At 43.9% G+C, this 20,871-nt stretch overlaps 2 protein-coding genes across 11 annotated transcripts in view; one reads left to right on the top strand and one right to left on the bottom strand.

Annotated features, from left to right (window-relative positions):
* Nucleotides 1–162: 162 nt before the first annotated feature.
* Nucleotides 163–20,546, top strand: CARD19 (caspase recruitment domain family member 19). 9 transcript variants are annotated; one of them, XM_085590924.1, is made up of 7 exons: nucleotides 3,169–3,251; nucleotides 3,634–3,672; nucleotides 5,904–6,046; nucleotides 7,923–8,076; nucleotides 11,417–11,476; nucleotides 13,019–13,090; nucleotides 13,824–16,365. In XM_085590924.1, the coding sequence occupies exons 1-7, from the start codon at nucleotides 3,245–3,247 to the stop codon at nucleotides 13,934–13,936; spliced, it is 588 nt and encodes a 195-aa protein (XP_085447050.1). In that variant the 5' UTR covers nucleotides 3,169–3,244; the 3' UTR covers nucleotides 13,937–16,365. The 9 variants fall into 9 exon arrangements, with proteins under 9 accessions (XP_085447051.1, XP_085447055.1, XP_085447054.1 ...); XM_085590925.1 differs by lacking the exons at nucleotides 3,169–3,251; nucleotides 3,634–3,672 and adding an exon at nucleotides 163–306; XM_085590928.1 differs by lacking the exons at nucleotides 3,169–3,251; nucleotides 3,634–3,672; nucleotides 13,824–16,365 and adding exons at nucleotides 866–1,063; nucleotides 20,494–20,546.
* NINJ1 (ninjurin 1) overlaps nucleotides 4,233–20,871 on the bottom strand; it is a 32,958-nt gene continuing 16,319 nt past the window's right edge. Inside the window, exon 4 of one of the 2 annotated variants that reach the window (XM_085590933.1) lies at nucleotides 4,233–4,372. The gene's annotated coding sequence lies outside the window, so the exon portion shown is untranslated. Of the gene's footprint in view, nucleotides 4,373–18,689; nucleotides 18,809–20,871 lie in introns of those variants that run through there. The other variant, XM_085590934.1, reaches the window with a different exon arrangement.

Below are 20,871 nucleotides of genomic sequence, written 5' to 3'. Positions count from 1 at the left end.
CCTTCATAACTCTGAGCAAACAATCATCTTGGTTTTCAGAGCTAATTACACGTCCCCTAAAATCACCAGTAAACTGCTGCTGACTCCCAAGGCGCAGAGGTGCAGCAGCCCATCTCTCCCGGCGGCGCTCTGCCGGCTGTCGCAGCTGGACTCGCTCCCTCCCTGTTTACTTTCGCTTCTCCGAGTAGCCCGTGACCTCCGTTTATCCTGTCAAGGAGAATTGCACTGAGGCTGCCCCGCGTGGGACGTGTGCCGTACACGGCACACACCCACCCTGAAACCGATGGACGATGCTCTACAGAAGCTGTAAGTGCACATTTGTAACGAGGAATTTGGGCAAAACAAGGGTCTAAAAGGTGCAAATCTGTGGGAACAGGAGTTCAGAGCGAGGCGCAATGGCTCTGATGGGAGTGGCCAGCCCGTCACTGCCTTCACATTTTTTCCCCTTCTTAGAGCTTGTTTTTGTAAATTATTGACTGAAACTTACTGAAATGAGCCTAATGCACTGTCTGACCTTTTTAAGAAATACCATATTGTATTTTCTTAAGCACAAGTCTGTTAGACTGTGCTGTCCAGATTTAATTTGTTGCTAAAGAGATTCAGTCATCTGGTGGTGGGAAAACAGCAAAGCGTGTTGTGATCCAACAGTTAACAGATAAAACACCTCATGATACTGTTTGTTGCCAGGACAAGGGTGTTATTAAGTAAGTCAAATAATTCACTCAAATAAACAAATCAGTCGCTTTAGCGGGGGGGGGGGGGGGGTGGAGGTGTGCTGGGGGGGAAACAGTACTGGCTTTTGAGATTAGCTAAGCAGGAAATCAATCTTCTGGCAAATAAAACATTGTGCAGGTCACTTCGCATGGCCAGTGTTAAAAACGGGACCACACTCCCTGTACTAAAAGTGATTGCAGCATTTATTCTAATAAAAAAGAAAGGCCTAAAGCAAGGGGGCCCGCGGGCTGAGCAGGGGCGTTCCCGTCGAGGATGCTGCAGCGCGGCGCTGGGTGTTCTGGGCAGCGATGTCCCCGATGTTCCAGGTGGAGCGGCGCGGATTCAGTGGGTCAGAAGCCCCCTTTTTATTTTGTTTTTTTTCTTTGTCCTTTTGGATTGGTTGCTTTTTGGATCCTTCATTTGCATGAAGATTTAATGCGCTTGATTGGCCCATGACAGTTCTGTCCAGGCTGGCTCATTTCGCTTGGGGGGGTGGTGCGCTTTATTCAGATGTATTATGGTACGTTGAGTACCGTAATTCTTCTAACTTCCCTTTTAACCCCTTTTACCATAACCAAACTAACCGTACATGCTTAACAACTATCAACTATTTTACAATAGCTTCTAACCTATTTTTAACAGCCACTAAATTCGGAGGCAGAACTCTGAACTGAATCAGAGTTTTGGAAGGGCACTGGGCGCTGTCAGGAAGCGGGGGTTCGCGGCGTGCCCCTCGCTCCGGAGCGCGTTGAGGAGCGCGTTTCTCGCCTCGCTGTTCGCGTCGCTCTCGTCACCGCGGCCGGGACGCGCTTCCCCATCTGGCCGTGCGCTGCGACTGTCACGGGATGTGACTGTCACCATGGGCAGCCCCAGCCCGGTCCTTCCCTCCCCGGGAGCACGGGCACTGCGGCGGCCGGCCTCTGCTGCGGACGTGTGGCTCCGCAAGGATCTGTCTGCGCAAAGAGAGCCCGACAGCCATCCTGCTGCAGAGGTGTTGCGTGCCACCGGCATGAAGAGGAGATACGTTTAACCTCTTCTTCTTGTGTATTTATCTGAGTCTGCAGGACAAAAATATCTCCAAGCAGTGTGGCACTGTACATTGCAGCATTCCTGAGGGATTGACTTTTGCTTCCACTTCACTCACTGTGCTTTGAACAGCATGTCACAGAATCACTGTGTGCATTTCGATTTATATTAGAGATTTCAGTCCATATCACACTAAGATGAACAGGCTTTCTGTTTAGTGGTTTAGATTCCAGTAGTTTAAAAAGTTCTAAAAGCTTTTAAATTTAAAATTTCTAAAATTTCTAAAAGTTTCCAGGGAAAATTTTTAGCACAGCACAAAATGCAATGAATTCACAGAGGTATAAAGGGGTCATAAAAACAAATCCTCAGCATGACATTCTCCTACTGCTCCTTAGTATTAGGCAACCCCTCTTGCTGTAAAGTATTAATATACTTATGGAAGTGAATCATAGAATATAAGAATGGTTTGGGTTGGAAGGGACCTTACAGATTATCTCATTCCAAACCCCTGCTATGGGCCGGGGCATTTTCCACTGTGCCAAGTAGTTCAGCCCCATCCAAAATAGCCTTAAAAATACATCACAAAAGGAATGACACAATTCCAAGTTCCTTTTCACAAGGTTCCTGTTTCTTTACCAAAATAGATTGCCAAAATTACACCAATGCAGGCGTGATCAAGATCTCTATGTGCAATAATAATAATTTTAAAATGTATTTTCATGCTGTTAGGAAGATCTGGGTTCTGGAGGGTAAATAGAATAAACTCAAGATGTACATACAATACCAATCGTCTCAAGGATATGCATCATGAATGTCACAGCATTTGACAGTTTTGATCCTCTGCAGCATTTTATCCCTAGAGGTAATAAATTGTTGGTGAAATTTGGGGCAGATTTGCTTGTACTTTTTCACTTACAAAGTTAACTATCCCAATTAATTACATGCTTCACTGAAACCTTTTCTGTGGGACAAGTTGTCCCTGCTCCTTGGGCTTGAGTCACCACCTGCCCAATGTACCTTACGTGTCCAGGTGCACTTAAATGCATGTTGTGCTGAAGCACAAGGAAAATATAAATTCTAGATAGATGTTGTGAAGACGTAGATACGGTATTTTGGACAGTGTAATTTCTTCTGGAAAGGGAAATCGCGGCTTTACTAATCATGCATTAATTGTTTAAAAACTCGTGGCTGTGCAAGTGTAAATTCATGCTTCTACACAGGACGGGCTGGTGAGCACAGACGTTTGAAGAAGTGTTTTCACCTCGAAGGTCAAGGCGATGGTGACCCCGATGTTGGCTACGGGGGGCTCAGGGGGCCCGCCCCAGTACCGCCGCCCCGGCTGCCCCGGCTCTGCGCCGCGGCCGCCCCGCTCCGCGCTTCCTCCGCCGCCTCTGGGGCCGGGAGGCGGTGCCCGGCGCCGGCCGCCCCGCCCCGGCCTGGCAGGAAGGCCGAAGGCCGCCGTCCGAAGGCCGCAGCCCGCGGGCCGGGCGGGGCCGGGGCTGCCATGGCCGGTGAGTGCGGGACGGGCAGGGTCCGGGGACCCTCGGCGGCTCGGCGAGCGGCGCCGCGCTCCCGGACCCGGCCGCAGCCTTCGGGGCCGCCGCGCCGATGTCTCGCCGTCCCCGGCGGGTTGGTGCGCGGCCGCGGCCCCGCCGTGGGTCGGGGCGAGCGCCCCGGGCACGGCCCGGCCCGGCCCGGGCAGCGCTGCTGGGCCCCGCACGGGCGGGCCGCTGGCACGGCGGGCGGGCCGGGCTGGGCGCGGGGCTGCAGGGCCGAGGGAAGCCCCGGCCTGGTGTTCGGTGTAGCCGGGCGGTGCCACGTTTCACACCCTGGCACACTGGCTGCGTGTTGTGTGGCAGCGAAATCTGCTGTTTACTCCCAACCTCTATGCAGCTCGCTGGGATTGTGCCTCTACACCTGGGGAGCACACAGGTTAGTTATCCTGGTGACTCGGGGCCCGGTTGTTTTAGCTGTTCTATGGAGCTTGGAGGACTGGGACTGTATGTTACCTAATGTCACACTCTAGTATCAAATGCTTTTTAGTATTTTGCTTACTGCAGTTGTTGAAGTCTACAGTTCCCTGAGGGGTGAGTGTAGCCAGGTGGGTGTCAATCTCCCAAGCACCAAGTGACGAGATGAGAGGTATCGGCCTCAGGTTGCAGCAGGGGAGGTTTAGGTTGGATATTAAGGAAAATTTCTTCATTGAAAGGGTTGCCCATGCCGGGTACAGGCTATTCATGGCAGTGGTGGAATCACCATCTCTGGAAATGTTCAAAAAAATATATGGATGTGGCAATCCACGACATGGTTTAGTGCTGAACATGATGATACTGGATTGATGGTTGGACTCAATAGCCTAAAGGTTCTTTTGCAACCTAAATGATTCTGTGATTCTCATGACTTTCTGTCAGAGATCTTTGACTTCTAGTAACTTGCCAGTAGCACATGGCAGTGGGTGAGAGTAGCAGAGGAGGATGGCATCTTGTTTTTCACCTCTCTGTCATCTTCATCCCAGAGGAGCAGACCAGTTGCTCTTCGTGAGCGGTTGGTAACCAGTGTCATCTGATCATGTCAAGACCATTTCTCTGCAGCCAGTCTCCTTCTTAAATCCTTGGCATCCCATTATTGGGGTCTTGAAAGAGAAAAGGCAAAACTAAATTAGTGTTAAGCCAACATTTTGTTGAGAGAGACTTTTTCCTCTTTCCTATATGCTTCTGAAAGGAGTTGTCAGGGACACATACAAATGGTTTGATTGTCCACATTTTGGTTGCCAGCTTTCCTGTGTAATGTTTATGAAAATCACCCAGAAGTTTTACAGGAAGTAGCAGCTTGTGTTTGCACTGCACAGCAGACACCACTGAGGTTTCTGGAATGGATGTTTGCAAGTTCTGTGTTTTACAGAGAACATCAGAGAGGTGCACTGGGTTTCGTGTCTGTTGTATTTAAATTTATTTATTTAATGATCCTGTTTGTTTGCTTGATAAACTTAAGAAGGCTTTTAAGGGGAAAACAAACCAAAGATGAAACCATAATAAAGATGTAGTGGTGTCTGAGACAGTGTCCACAGTCCTTATGTAAATATTAGTGGAGTTATTAATTGGGAGTGAGTACCTGCCTGACTAAAAGTGGTTGGCAGCTCCTAGGTCCTGGGTGTGGATGAGAGTGCTTGCATGTTGTAGTGTGGCATGGAAGGGCTGATCTCAGCCTACAAATTTGAAATGCAGTTGTATTAATTAATTAATTAATTAATTAATTAATATGAAGTGGCAGTGCAGCTCCTTAGGGCCCTGTGGCTTTATCCAGTAAGGCAGTGAAAATAGATAATGAAAAAATGTATGCAGGGGATTGTGACAAACAAAATCCCATTTGATGTTTCTTGTACAGAAAGCAACATGAGGGTTTTTATGCTAAGAATGGTTAAGCAGAAACAAAACTACGAAGGTGTTTTTGGCAACCAGTATAACCAGCAAGTTCTGGTTTGCGTTGTGCCAGTGGCTAGTGACTGCTTTCAGGGGCCACACATCTCAGCACAGGCATGTAAAGCAGGAGTGCACAGGTTTGTCCAACATTCTGGCTGCTGCCAGGGTCTGGCTTGTTCCTTCCTCTGTTGGGAATTGTGTCTGACAAACTCCGTGTTTGAAGAACTTAAGAAAGTGTGTCCTTGATGTTTTTTCTGCAGGTGCTCTAGCAGACAGTCTGGCACTTTATGGTCATGTATGATAAGTTTTTTTATGAGCCTCGTTGTTTTCAAGAGCATCCCATTGGATGGGAGAAGCATCTTGCAGGTGCCTTAAATATCATAATCTGACTTCATAAATAGAGAATTTATCTTCAGTGATTTATTAACTTTAAGGCTGTATTTGATTAAATATCCATCAGAGCTTGACTTCTAAATGATTAATAACCTTCTCCCTTTGGAAGGAGTGAGGCAGTAAGAGTGACCAGCCAAAAGTTCAGATTTATGTAATTTCAAGTGGATGGGTCTTTGAAAGCACATGGCAGTGTTATGTTTCCCTAACAGATAGTTCAGCCTGCTAATATTAGGTGGTGGTGATAATTTTATTTTAGCTATTTAATCACTGGTAGGAAAATGAAAATTACAGAATTTAAAAATTGCTTATTAATTAACTGCTGTGATTTCTTCTGTGTTATTTTATCTCTAGATCAGTCGTATTGTCATCGGCTGCAGCATGACATGTATTTCCTCACCAGTACTAGCCGACTGAATGAGCAAGTGGTTGATAAAATTGTTCTTCAGCTTAACAGAGTCTATCCCCAAATTCTTACCAATGAAGAAGCAGAAAAGGTAATTTGTGGAGTTTTGCTGTGTCTCTGACTGTTCTGTTGATTTTGCGGGTCACTACCCCAGATGCCCTCTTTCTGACACAGCTCTTGGTGCTACATGCAGCCAGCCTGCCCCACCTCCTGCTTGCTGACCAGTTGTGTCTGGCATCTCATGTAAGAGGAGCAGTCACAGGTCTGGCACATTCTCTGTGCCAAGTGGTCATGGGAGAGAATGCTCTCTTCTGCAGCAGTTTAATGCCATGGTCCCTGCATGATCAGGACCACACAGTCGTGCAGCCAGTCCATGGGCAGGAGGGCACCCATCCTGTGACCACATGCCTGGTGTGCCTGTCTCCACCCATGAGGTGGTGTGCAGTGGCACACCAGATGATCTATGCTGCATCCATCTCTGCCCACAAAATCATCTATATTAGGTCAATCAGTTTTGATACCAATTAATAATTTTAAGTATTGGTAAAGAAGTGGGGGGTTACTAGTCCCACTAATAAGTGTGGAGCTTTGGGAAGTGGGTGGAGTTAATAATATCTTGCAGTGATGCCACCATGTATGGAGGAAGGCCACCCTCCTTGATGTGAAGCTTTCAAAAATGGGTAGCTCTTTTTAGGGAGAAAAAGCTTCTAATCTTGTGTGGAGACAAAATTAAAGTCAGCTAAGAGCTTCCACAATCTTATTTATAATAGTTTGTACTTGTCTTCTGCCTAGCTTCATGTCTGCACTTTGTCAGAGTTTTGGCATATCAGTATTTTAACATCAGGAAAAATAGGTCCAATGCTACCATAACCAAACTTCATGGGGACAATTAGTGTTTTGTGGTGTAGAGCAGAGCTAGTCATTTATTGAACCAGTCTTGCCACTTCCCTCAAGAGCTTCAAAATAAACGCATAAAGAATCTGAAACATGATTTGTGACTTCTACACTTAGGTGGAAATGAACTGCTTTTTAATGGATTCAGGCAAGTTTGTGCCAACTCTATTGAATGTTTAGGAAATTTATAATCTGGTAGACCCTGTGGGAATTTTGTCAAAATAAGGAGTATTGTGTTAAATTTGTGGCATTCTTGTCCCCCTCAAGCAGCAGTTTAACTCAGTTTGCTAGAAAGGTTATCCACTGTGCTTCTATGAAATATGATGTTTTGCTGAGAATAGCTTTGGATTTTTTTGAAATAAACTGAAAGAGGTTTGATGTGTAAGGCTAGGTATTGTAAATGTGCTACCACAGCTAGGGATGCATTTTCCTTCTCTTTGTAAGGTCTCCTAATATTCATCGCATTTAGCACTACAGAAAAAATTTATTTCCCACTGCATCTGTTTGCCAACCTGAGTAATGGGAATTTGTGCCTGTTGAAGTGAGTATACAGCAGTCAATTGGCTGGAACAACAAAAAACCATGAAATACGAAATCTTGGGATGATGAGCACTCCAGTATTGGGGCTAGGATAAGCAGTATAAAGTGCCTTTTTGGGGATCATTACTGGGCAGCTAAGGGCAAACTTGAAAGCATCATACTTTATTTCAAATAATAAGATTTGCTGAAATATTCTATCTACAGCTGCCAGAATTAAACTGTACAATAGCAAGTACCGTGTCAGCTTGGATGCATGGAAGGCATCAGAGTGTCTTTCACTTGATTGGGACAGAAAAAAGCAGAAGGAGAGGCAGAGACAATATGCTCTTCATCAGATAGTGCTGACCACTTGAAGCTCAGGGCTGTGCAGTGCATGTATGTCCTTTTTACGTTTCCCTTTTTGGCCCATTCTTTTAGTAAATATCAAAGAAGCTCCATAAATAAGCTACATAACTGACATAGTGATGTAAAATTGATCTCTTAATCTCTCTTCTGTTTTAACCTCTTTTCTGATGCTCACTTTTCTCTTACAGTTTAGGAACCCAAAGGCATCACTTCATACCAGGCTCTCAGATCTGTTAAAACACCTCCAAAAGAAAGGAGACAGACACTGTCAGGAGTTTTACAGGGCTCTGCAGATCAATGCTGAACTGCTGTTTAATGATCTGCCAAGCAGGAAAATCTTGAGTAAGTGTATTTGTAAGTTGATTGAGTTGTGGATTTCCTCGCCAGTGTATTACAAAACCTAATTTCAGATGCAGTGTAGGTAACTTAAAAACCTAAACAGGCTATAAATAATACAAATAAACAAGTTACTTGAATATTTTTGGGGTGTACCTTAATTCCTTCTGGCTTGAGTTTTCCAAAAGCTGTAAGGGGATTTTGTAATGTAAAATTGTAATTTCCTTAATTTTGTCTTTCATTCTGAAAAAAGCAATTTGTATCTACCCAGCACAAACTGGTGGAGGACCATTTTCTTGCCTGCACAGGGAGGCTGCAGTTACCCCACATCCATACCGGAACCCTTTTGAACTGGGGAGGTCTGGGCCCATCCTGCCTCAGAATCTCAGATGAGCCCCAATCCCAACTGTCTGAGCCTCACAGCAGCTTGAAGACAATGCTTTGATCTGATGTTCACCTTGCAGAAATCGTGCACTTTGGAGAACAGGCTCTCCAAACAAATGGTCTTGGATCTATCATTTTTACTTTGGTAGAGGTCAAGAAACAAGTTTTTCTGCCTGGCTGACTAGCAGTTAGCAGACAGCCTTTATGAATTAAGAGTAGTTTGAGAAGTCTTGGTGTAATCACTAAGAAGAAAAATTTCAAAACTGTTTTGATGTTTAAGAGTTGAAGCTTTTTAAATGTTCAATAGCACATTCTACAAGCCATTTTTGAAAATGTATCTTTACAAGGAGACTTGGATAGAGTCTGTGGGATATTTTCACTTTTAGCTAGAGCAGAAATGTGCCCATCCTTGCACGTGATTTATGTGGTGACTCTGAGCTTTCCTCAGGTAGCCATGACTAGGCAGAGTTAGGGTTTCTCATGTTAAGACTATGCATAGCAAATACCTGTGCTAGAAGTGCTTCATGTTAAACATATATCTCTTTGTGGCACCCGAAAACACTTTTGCTGCTGCTGCAAACTGCTGACTTCAGTGACCATCAAAAGTCATTAAATTCTCTGTTATCTTCATACACTATTTAATGTTATCATCCTCAGAAGGATAAGGATAATTGAAAGAACTGAGTTAAAACATTACTGTGTGCTGAGGTTCAGCAGTTTTCTTTCTGTTGATCTAAGAAGTAAACATTGAGATGATTGTGTTAATATGCTTGCTGCTTCAGAGTTCTGTAATGAAAACAAATGTCTGCATTCTGGATTGAATGGTCAAAAAATGTGTGCAGCTTTTCAAGCTAAAACTGCAAACACACCTTTATGCTTCAGGAAAAGCTCCTTTATCAATATGAGGAGTAACTTCTCATGTAAGTGAACTTGGACATTTTCAATGTTAAAGGCATTATCCCTAATACCTCCAACATGCACAATTTGTTAGTCAAATGTTACTTCTTGGAAGTGCTCAAGAGGTGTTCATGGTCTGTGGGGTCCTGAGCACTCAGGTCATTGGAGGGTGTCTCTGCCCATGGCAGGAGGTTGGAACTTGATGGTTTTCAGTGTTCCTTCCAATTGAAACCATGCTATCATTCTATAATGCTCTTAGCTGTAGCTGTTAAATTTAGCACAAAGCATTTACAGAACTGCCACTAGAATTTGTAAACATGAAGAACATGGTGAATCACTAACATAGGGCTTTTCTTCTAAGTGCAGGCTGAGCTGAAACAACCCAGCATTACAAACAATTGGAGAAATTATCAATGAAGACATGGGTGAACCATGTATGGGTTCATGAATGAACTCTGTAGTTCTGTAACAGATTACATGCAGCTATACATACGACAGATTTTTTCAGCAGAGGAAATGCTTTAAAATATTTACTTTTCATTTGTAAGACAGCTTTAAAATTCGTGCTAGAACAAAATTTCTTTACCCAAAGTGTAAATTGCCAGTGAAGTGTCTGGTAATGTCTGAACATTCCCACTAGAGGGGTGGTAAGGCACATGATATGGGCAGCCTTGGAGCTGTTGAAGCAAACGGGAGTTTCCAAGGGACTCAGAAAATGTTTTTATTTCCCTCCATGTTGACATAGACTTAATGGATAAAGGCTTGGATCAGCCCCACACAGCGATAGAAGTGGCAGAGATTTGTCTGTGCTCTCCTGTGCAATGTGAGGATTTCCTAGCTGGAATTCCTAGGGAGGACATCAGCTCCTCAAAGGGGCAGGCTGGGTGAGGCTGCTAGGGGCACACCGAGCTCACGGAAGCTTTGCAGCAACCCTTGCTGCTCCAGTGACTCTCAAGCTTCACAGCAAAGGGCATCAGATGCTTCTGTCCTACTCCAGCACCATGCCCTGTCTCCCCACAGAGAGGGATATCCTTAGCAGGGGAGGTCGATGTTTCCCTGTTCCTGCCTGGGTGGACAGGGCAGTTCTCCTACATCTTGGTGCCATGTGAAAGGAGAGCAGTTGAAACCGATCAGTCTTACATTCTTCCCTATTGACAGCCAGATTCAGAACTCTTACTTTTTTTCCTTTTTTTTTAACCCTCCTAACCCTTTGACAGTTGGACTAGGTGATCGTAGAGGTGTTTTCCAACCTTTATGATTCTGTGATTCCATTACTGTAGAAATGTTTGGCTAAAACAGTGTTGCAGATCAGTGATGTGTTACGGAAAGTCACTCCTCTGCCATGTCTGGTGACAGCTGCGCGTCCCTCTTCTGCAGACAGCATGATCTCCACATCTGTGTGGCAGAGGCAGCTCTGAAAGGGTCTTTCTGCCCAGACTGGAAACTACTGAACATCTTGTCCTAAGGCCAGTCTCCTTTCTACCAGAATTTGCAGAAAGATAGAGGCTGAAATTACTTGTGCCAAATGTTAGCATGTAGAATCTACAGAGTTTTAAAGAAGGTGGGCATGTCTTCAGCTGAGACCTCTATTTAGAAAATAATCTACACCAGTAATTTTTTCTATGTGATTTACCTGCTAAATACATCAATGCCTGGAGATTTGCTCAAGAACAAAGAATGGTGGTACATTAAATTATAGAGGTGTTTTCAGATTAGTGCATCTATTAACAAAGAGTTTGTATGTATTACAGTGAAAATTGCTGGTATTGTGAAGGATTATCTCCTGCTGTCCTAACTTGGGAAACAAGTGTAATGTTATTTATGTGGTCAGTACTTAAGCAGATCAGAGGTGGGGCTGCAGCAATTTGTATTAGATGACTCTGTGCCTATGTCTTTTGGACAGCTTTAACTGAACTGACTCTAGCAATGATTTATCATTGGAGGGATTAATACTTTATGTCAGTATTGGATATTTTTCTGAAATACGGTGTTTTGCACCATTTTGCATGTTTGTTTGTTTGCTTGAGCTGAGTACTAACTTTTCATGTGTTGCTTTTATTTCTAGAAATCCCAGATCCCACAGAGGTAGACTCTGACAAGGAGCAATATATGCTAAATGACAGGGGTAAATAAATCATACAGTATCACCGGATGGAATGGCTTTACAGATTATGATGCAATTTATTATATCATGTAATTTGCACTGCATATAACAACTACTTTGGCTTATGATATCTTTACGGTCACAAGTTAAGTAGAATTAATGAAGGAAAATGTACTGAGTTACTGTTGAGGAAACCAGTGCCAGGAAATTGAAGAGACTGTAGAGTTTAATCAATATTTACAATGGTATTACTTAACCTATAAGTAAGCTCTTAATTTCCTGTGATTTCTTCAATGCCTGAACAGTAAAGTCTGTTCATTTTGCTTAAGGCCGTCAATAACTTTTTGATCTTTGTTTTTTTCAATTTTTTTAAGCTCTCAATTTAACTACAAGTCATTTGAAAGCAATGACAGAAAGGAAGGAAAAGCTGAAATACATTTTCCTTAGGAAAATATATTAATTAGTTGCACCTTCTTCTCTGTTCAATGCCAGATTACAGAGACAAATATTTTTTTCATGGTGGGATATTTTGAAAAGGAAGATCTCAAATGAAGAGGAAGAGTTCTCACAATTTATAATGAACTATAATCATTTAAGTTCAGTTTTATTTAGAGATTAAGATACAATAATGAGAGATTCAAAACACATATGAATTATGCCTTTTTTTGCAGTTTCCTGAGAGAAAACTGAAATAAGTAGCAGAAACACTGTTTAACTCAATGTATATTTTTGTCTGTGGTGGTGATGTTTCTCTGAATATTGAACTAAATTGCTGCTCAGACTTCACACATTGCTGTTGCTGTCTGCAGCATAACAGTACAGGATGAACAAAGAAAGTGCTTGCAAATAAAAAAATGAAGGTTTGTTGTGGTTTTTTTTTTACTTATTACTTTTTTTTTCTGACTTGGCCTCAGACTAGAGTTTCTTTGGCCACTAGCCACCTTCCCTGGGAGGTTACATGCCAAAGAGCAACCAAATCCTTGCTCCTTTGCTGTTTCTCCAATGTCCTTGTCCACACGGTCAGCTCCAGGAATTTGTTGGCAGTACAGTCCTTAAATTGATAGGTGTAGCTTAATTGTATCTACAAGTAGAGGTGTAGTTTAATTGTATCTCTGTTTCTAGTGAGATAGTAACTACAAATGGAGTATTAGGTAATAAAGAAGCAGATATAAATCTTTATGCTGTTTTGTCAGTGGTAAGTATAAATTAGAAAGGTTGTATTTAACATCAGTAGTGACCATCACCATTAAACTGTGTGTAATTCCAGGCAGGTAGTTTTCCAGGGGATTTGGTTTGGAAACTTTTCCTTAATATCACAGTCTGTAGCTAGATGAGCAGAGGGGAACAGGGAATGGTGACAAAGCAACTGCAGTAAAAATTAATTGCAGTCTAATAAATGTGCTTCACAGTACATTAGTTATAGAACATCCAGAATTGTGACTATGTTATCTTCATTTGAATATGCTTAATTATGTATATTGATAGCAGTTGGTGATTTGTGAACGGAGCTAAACTACTGCTGCCCTGCTCTGTCTCAATGTGTTTTCTTGCCATTTTCTGTAGGTCCAGTGTTTTTCCTGGCATGTTTCAGCATGGCTGCAGGACTGGCCCTTTTCTGGTACTGCTGCAACTCAGGTGAGCTTCTCAGGGGCTTCTCCTGCCTGCCTTCCCTCAGCAGGGATAGAATAAGCTGGGCTCCTCATCTGACAGGGCTCCGTAACAGGGTGGGTCAAGGTGTCATCATTCATTAATTAGCTCTGGATACAAATTGCACAGCGAACATGCTGAGGTATAAATAATGGATATTTTGCCTACAGAAGATGCCACAAATAGGGGTATTTTTTAAATACAGTAGTTATGTGAACTCCTGTTGCTATAGCAATGGGTCATGATTCCCAGCAGTCATGAGACAGACCCAAAACCTTCTGGCTTCCACACCCCTGGGGAGCTGGTGGAAGCCTGGCCAGGGCTGGGGGATGCTGGCTGGATTTGCGAGTTCCAGCAGCTACAACTGTCCCTGTGCTGCTGGCTCTGGATGTTAGCTCTAAGTGTCCCTGTGCTGCTGGCTCTGGATGTTAGCTCTAAGTGCCACAAGACAGTCACCTGCTCCACACCATCCATTGCTGTGCTCAAGGGTGAAGCTGCCTCCTTTCCCTAACTGACCAATCTCCTCTTCCTGTCTCAACTTGCAGCAATGAATCTTAACAGATTCTTTGTTTGCCTTTCTTGGCAGTTGATTTCCACAAATTGATGGAAATATGCTTTCCTCTAGAGTTATTTTCAATTGTTATTTTTTGTAGATGTTGCTTCCTAGCTAAAATGAAATCTGTATTCACTTTCTCTTTTTCCTCTCATTATTCCGTTCTAGAAACGCAAGTCACAGGAAGAGCCAGGAGAATCTTGGGTTTTTCTCCTATTATCATAGGAAGACATGTTAGAAATATTTGTATGTTGTATTTGGAAGACATGTCAAAAAATTAAGGAAAAGCTGTCTATTTGCTTGTCTGTACAGTACACCGGCCAAAGGAAGTCAACAGTGCATAAAAAATGTCCTGTACTCATACCAAAGGTTTTATTAACTAGCTTAATCAATAATTGCCTTACCTTCAGATGTATTCAGAATTTCAGCTGTAAATGTCCTTCTTTATGGGAATGGACCGTTTATTTTTGTAAATGCTTGAAGTATTTATTGTTTGTATAAAAAAAACTTTTATTACAAGCTTTAAAGTGATCTCTTAAGTGAGCATGGGTCTGAAGCCATGTTTGCATGTGTTTTCTATACCAGAATGAAGGATCACAACTGTTGGAAGAACTTTGGCTTTTTTTTTGTGAGAATTAATTTAAGAAAAGAACTTCAACACATACACTCAAAGCCCTTACTAAGAAATGGATCTCTATCTCAGAACTGTTTTGTCTAGATCCTTTATAGTCACTGTCTGAGCTCAGATGGGCACTGGCACCTATGAAAAGTTTATGGGGGCCAGTTCCCTTGATGTGTGCCTTGTGTTCATTGTGCCTTCTGATTCCCTGTTGATGCCTCGTTCCTGGTCAAACTCAGCTGCCGGCCCTGGTTTGAATGCCCTGGAGCTGGTGCATGCTGCTTCCCAGCTCATGGGGTGTTCCAGGAAGTGGAATGAAAGTCTGACCTGAAGCACTTCAGACTACCAAGGAAGTGTTCCAGATTCATTTAGCTTTCTCTTTCCCAGTGAAGTAAAGGGAGACTCTGCAGAGAGACCCGAACAAATTGGAGGGCTGGGCAATCACTAACCCAGTGAAGTTCAACAAAGGAAAATGCCAGATTTTGCACCTGGGATGGTGCAACCCTGGATATATGGACAAGCTGGGGAATGAGATGCTGGAGAGCAGCACCATGCAAAGGGACCTGGGAATCCTGGTGGATGGAAAGTTGGAAATGGGTCAGCAGTGTCCTAGCAGCCATGGGGGACATCCCTGTTCTGGGGGGCACCACGCCCAGCATGGCCACTTGGACCAGGGAGGAGATTGTCCCTCAGTGCTGTGCACTGGGGCAGCCTCACCTCGAGTGCTGGGGGTAGTTTGGGCATCACAATATTAGAAAGATACTAAACTACTAGAGAGCTTTGAAAGGACACTTCCAGGAATGGGGTAGCAACAGCTTCTCTGGGCAACCTGTGCCAAGGCTGGGGGAAGAATTCTTTTTCAGTATGGTACAAGAAAATTTACTATGGCTAGGGCTATATTTTCCTCCCTTCCTGAGGTTGCTTGAGATGAAGATATCAGAGAAAAAAATTATCCAGAATGAGCTATGCCAAGAGTTAGAGCTGGAAGGAGAAAGAAAAAGTGAGTCTGGATTCATCCTAGTGTTAATGGATGTGACAGCAAAGGATAGAAAACAACCTGTTCCTTCATTAGTGCCAGTTATTAATTTGAACAGTGAATGTCAGGCTGCCTATATAATTGGCATGTGCACAGGCTGGGAGATATTCTTAGACTTTCTTTCAGGAGCTTGCTTCTCTGCAAGTACATCTATGCAGCACATATGGACAGTGATAATTCCTTTTTCAGCTCCTGAAGGAAGCACATGTGCATCTGCATGGGAGTCAGGTCCTTCTGGGCAAACAGTGTTACAGACAGGAATAAATCAAGCAGGGTCTTGGATGAAGCTGTTTAGCTGCAGAATTCTGGTTTCCCTGGCAAATCAAGAACAGCTTGACCTTCGCTGCTGAAACTGTGCTGGTAATCATTTATAAACATTTGTCCAGAGAAGTTGTCCTTGGTGGGTTGTAGGTGGCTCCATGCCGAGGGTGGAGGCCATCCTTGTGAACACTGTGGCTGCCATGCTGTAGGCAGGAATATACAGGAGCTAAGCAGGTACTGGCCTGAGCCATGGAAATGGTTAAGGCCAAGTATGGGACTGTGTGCAGAGAGCTGGGAAGCAAAGTGATAGATGCTTCAAAAAATTGGCACAATTCTGTTTAAAGCCAGGCTGCTATTTAAAGGACTTGGTGAAGGATGATGTGTCTGACAAGCTGCAGTGGGAATGTAAGTGGTGATTCATTCTGGGATGTGCTGGGTTGCTTTACAGCTGCTGGATGGAGTTTGCAGTTAAAAGTGCCTTTGCCAAGACAAAGTTATTCCTTTTATTTCTTTAATTTGTCTTTTTTTTTTTTTTATATTGTAATAAATTGGAAACATATTTGGTCAAAATGTGCTATTGTGGATGCTTTCTCCTGCCATTCTGTGTACACAGATGTTACTCTATGTTATGCCATGCCTTGATTGTGCTGGCAAGAATCAGTTTGCTGCACTTCACAGGGCCTGTGTCCTGTATTAATTTCTATGAATGTACATCTTCTTTAATCCTTCAGAAAAATAATGTATTTCTTTTTTTAATGGGGTGAAGCTGTCAATTAAATTGAAACAAAATCCAAGAGAAGAATGCTGCTGTTTTTCTTGTAGTTAATGCACTGCTCTTCCTTGCAGAAGCGCCCCTTGGTTGTTGCCCTCCTGTGTCTGCTGACTGACCCTTTCTGGGCTCTAGCCTCTCATGGTTAAACTTTTCTGGGTATTTGCACCAGGATTTTTAACCTGATTTTTCACCTGATTTCAAAACTGCAGTTTTTCGGCTTAGCTGGTTTAGGGATCTGGAGTTGAACAGGACTCATCAGTTCAAAGACACTGGGTGTCTTTGGGTTAATTCCTGATTTTGTGTCATTTTGGGAGTTCCAAGGGTCACTGCCCATGAAGCCTTGAAGGCACACTGGTGCTTGCTGTAAAGGGACTTTGACACACAGTTAATTTGAAGTGCTACTTGGACCACCCAAAAAGGGACTTCATGTAAGAAAAACCATGTAGACCATTTTGTTACTGGTTTGTTCCTTTGGGTAAGGGGGAACTGCTCGCCCGGTGCCTCTATGACCAGTGTTGAGCATCCCACCAAAGGAACTTGTTGCTGTAGCAGGAGAATCATGGGATCATAGAATTGTTAAGATTGGAAAAGAGCTCGTAATATAACTAAGGCAAACTTGCCAGCACCACCACGTTCATCATTAAACCATGTCCTAAAGTGCTATTTCCACGTTTTTAAAACATGTCCAGGAATTGTGACTTCACCACTGCCCTGGGCAGCCTCTGCCAGGGCTGGACAGCCCTTTCCATGAAGAAATACTTCCTAATATCAAATCTAAATCTCCCCTGACACAATTTGAAACCTTAGGTAGAGTCACTGACCCACAGCCAGGATTGTATCTGCTGCTGCAAGACTCTAGGGACAAGAGGAGACCCAGAGCTTGGCATTGGATTCTGTTGAACAGGGCCTGGGTGGTGATGGAGGAGGATCTCTGAGATAACTTCATCAGGAGGAGAGATCCTCTTCATCCTGTGCCCTTCTGTGGGCTGACTCCCTGATGAGTGGGAACTGGACTCCCCTCCTTGCCTGCTGGTTTGTGGCCCTCTGGGGAGAGGAGCAGCTGTTAGTGGGGGGCTGTGCTTGTGCTGGTGTCTGTGCTGGGCAGTGCGGTGCTGAACAGGAGCCCAGGTGGGTAAGAAGGACCAGGGCACCTTGGCCTGTTCCAGCCCTGTGCCCTAACCCTCTGCCACTGCAGGAGCAGCCTTGTGCCAGGCACCAGGTGAAGGGACCAGAGCAGAGCATCAGGGACATCACCAAGGTTTGGATATGAGTGAAACAACAGCCTGATCAAACTACAAAATTAATAGGAATTAGGGAAGGGGGTAATTTTCTATCTTAATCTCACCCACTTCACAGGGATGTTATTAGAGCCAAACAGAAAGAAATCAAGAGGCGGGAGATGAGACAGGTATGCAGCAACACTGCTCCAGTTAACTCAGCACCATTGCTTTGGCATAAAATAACATTTTGGGTGAATCCTGAGCTGCCCTTGCACTTTCCACTGTGGTCACAAGGAAAAGCTTTCTGCCATGGTGGTATTGATAAATCATTAATAACATTGTGTCTGGTAAAGCAAAAACCTTTAAGACTCAGTCTGTACTTCATGAACTGGTAACAGGTGAAGTCGGGTGCCAGCAGCCAGAGTGCCACTGCACATGAAGCCTGGATAAATCACAGGTGAGACATGTTCTGACAGCACGATTTACAGCAAATCCACTCTTCTCCATAGCAAAATATTTAATCACACTCAGGTGGCTTTTTTTTTTTTATCCTTTTGAGCCAGTTTTAGCTACCCTGGGGGTCTTCCAGTGCTCCAGCCCTGTGGGCGCTGTCCCGCTCTGTGTCATGCTGTGGTGCCTCACTCACTGACAGCTGGCACAGGCAGGGCTGCTGAGTCCCTGTGGCTGCTCCCTGCTGAACGCTCCACTGAAACAGAGAGAGCTAACTTTGTTTTTCCTCAGTGGGCTCCGAACTAATTCATTTTAAAAGCTCCTAGTGAAGGCTGGAAATATGATGCCTGTGCCTCTTAAATATTCCTGGTCCACAATGGTTGCATACAGCTGGATTTTGTTTCACCTCTGCCTCTGGAGCTGGCTCACAGCCAATTTAACATGGATACTTTGCTCTGGAAGAGCTCTATTCTGCCAGGAGGTAGGGAAATAACTTACATCAGATTGGAAACAATTTCAAAGTCCAGGTTTAACAGGTAAAATTATATCAAATAATTATTATTATTAATAGTAATAATTTAGATAGCAGTTTTCTATGAAATAATTGCAATTATATCTTTCAGGGTATTCCCAAGCCAGGAGCCCTGTGAGATACAAATGAAACTCATCTTGGTGATCTCAGAGTCAATAAGAAAACAAGTAGGAAGCAAATTCCTCATTCTGAGCTGGATGAGTCTAGGCTGGTCCTGACTCTGGAAAGATGAACAAGACACATCATTCCATCACACTCTGTGTCTGCAAGTGAAGAGAACATGCAAATTAAGCAAAACATTATTAGTGACATCAGGTTTGAAGATTGCAGGACCTCTGTGTGACAACCAGGGTTGCTTCAAGAGGCTGTGAGGCATCCTGCTATTGCAGTTGTGGGATGTTGGGCTTTCAAACCTGTTTTTCTATTAGCATGGAGAAGAAAGAATTTTTATGGCGTACGAAGGAGAGCAGTGACCCACACAGGCGCACTGTGACTTGCTCCCAGTGCTCCCCAGTTAGTGTGCTTCACACAATTTGTAAAGATTAGTCATGTTCCCAAGTCATGTTGCCAGGATTTGAAACTCTACAAGGGGTGGAGAGGCCTGAGGGGATACAGTCATTTATTTCCTGAGTGATGCTCTACCTGGCATGCCTGGTGAATCCTGTTTTCTGACACAGAAAAAAATAACTCCTATTTCAGGGTAAAGACACATAGCTGTATCCCTCCATATCTTCTACAAGTCCAAAACAAATCTGAAACATAAGGCCTTCCCAAGAGTTTAGATTATTTTCATCCTTCATGCCAGAAATCTGTGGCAATGTTGGGTGGTGATGAAACTGATTAATTCTCAAATATTTTTGGTACCAGTGAAAATGTTTTGCAATGTTTCAGTAGTCCTAGTGTGGTGCTTCCTAGCATGGCACCATATTTACACTCACCTCCCAACTAGTCATAACTTGTACCATTAAAAAGGGGGTGGGGCAACTTCTAGGCTGGAAGACTGGAAAAAAGCAGAGTAGAAAACATCAAGAAGGAAGCTGAATGAAAGAGGAACCTGAGTTTTTGCCATCTCCATTTCTGACAAAGCCTGACTTGCCTGATGAGGAGCTTTCTGACTGGTAGCTGTGGCGCTCTTCCTGGGAAGGCAGCCAGGTTAGTAAATAGTTCTCATTATGAGAACACAAGGAGATAAAATGAACCATGAAAACAGACCTTCAACAGACTCATCAAAATAACCCATAGTATCCAATAGGAGGGCAGGCAATGTTTTGTAACTACCCTGTTAGGAAGTTGGGTAATTATTGGTTAGATATAATTTTGAAAAGATTGTATCCTGTGTTTCACACCCTATCCTGCACTGACACGTCAGTGACCTTCCCACAGGCACGGGTCTCATGTTTTCATGACTGAGAATATCAGGAACGAGGATGAGGGGGGGCATTTACAGGTGGAGTCAGTCAAAAGCTGGACTCAATGATCTTTGATATCTCTTCCATCCTAAATGATTCAGTGAGTCTGTGAATTCGTGATTTCATACAGTGAAAATAATTTGATCAGTGTGAAAATAAGAAATTCCTGCCAACAGCTGAAGCCTTTATATACCGCATTTTTTCCTGTCTCTTTGCTGTAGATGTACTTCCAAAAATGTGTGTTTGCTTCCTGACATGCCCAAGAGCTGTCTGCTATCAATCAGCTCAAGTTGTTCGGTCAGCTCTGCCCATGTTTCCGCCCCATCTGCTCTCCCACCACTGTGAGTGTCAGGATGGGAATACTTAGTGATGGGGAGAGGAGTGAAACTCCAGGTACAGCTGATACATCACCCTGAAGCACTTGGATGCAACCCAGCCTCTGATGGAAACTCTGCCCTAAGGCCTGCTGTGACCATGTTGTTCTTTATCTTTTCCTGGAGTACCTTCTCTCATTTATTTCAGTTTACTTCTTTCTCTAGGGATGTCTCAGCTTCTGTCTCTGGATTGGTTTTGTTGATCACCTGTGAATACTAGTGAGCTCCAGGAAGACTGCTGAGTGGTGGGGTCCTGCTGGTGATGCCTCCCCTGGCCCCTTTTCAAGCTGCACCAGGATCTGAGCAATGAACCTGGGCTCAGCTTCTCTTGGGCTTATCAGAAACACCATCTGCTCCAGGAACTAGTGCTGTCCAATTCCTCCCAATGCCCAACCTGACCCTCCCCTAGCACAGTTTGAGGCCATGCTGTCTTCTTCTGTCCTTGTCTCCTGGGAGCAGAGCCAGAACCCCTCAGCTACCCCCTCTTGTCAGGGAGTTGTGCGGAGCCAAGAGGTCCCCCCTGAGCCTCCTCTTCTCCAGGAT

Source organism: Lonchura striata, chromosome 12 (assembly GCF_050655825.1).
Source record: "Lonchura striata isolate lonStrDom1 chromosome 12, ASM5065582v1, whole genome shotgun sequence".
NCBI lineage: Eukaryota > Metazoa > Chordata > Aves > Passeriformes > Estrildidae > Lonchura > Lonchura striata.
This window is presented reverse-complemented; position numbering and strand designations above follow the sequence as displayed.

What these genes read in the sequence shown, in the direction of transcription:
- CARD19 (XM_085590922.1), top strand. Translation starts at nt 988, where the DNA reads ATGCTGCAGCGCGGCGCTGGGTGTTCTGGGCAGCGATGTCCCCGATGT. An exon ending in GAGCGGCGCGGATTCAGTGG is followed by an intron (nt 1,064 to 5,903) that starts GTCAGAAGCCCC and finishes TTTTATCTCTAG; the next exon opens with ATCAGTCGTATTGTCATCGG. An exon ending in ATATATGCTAAATGACAGGG is followed by an intron (nt 11,477 to 13,018) that starts GTAAATAAATCA and finishes CATTTTCTGTAG; the next exon opens with GTCCAGTGTTTTTCCTGGCA.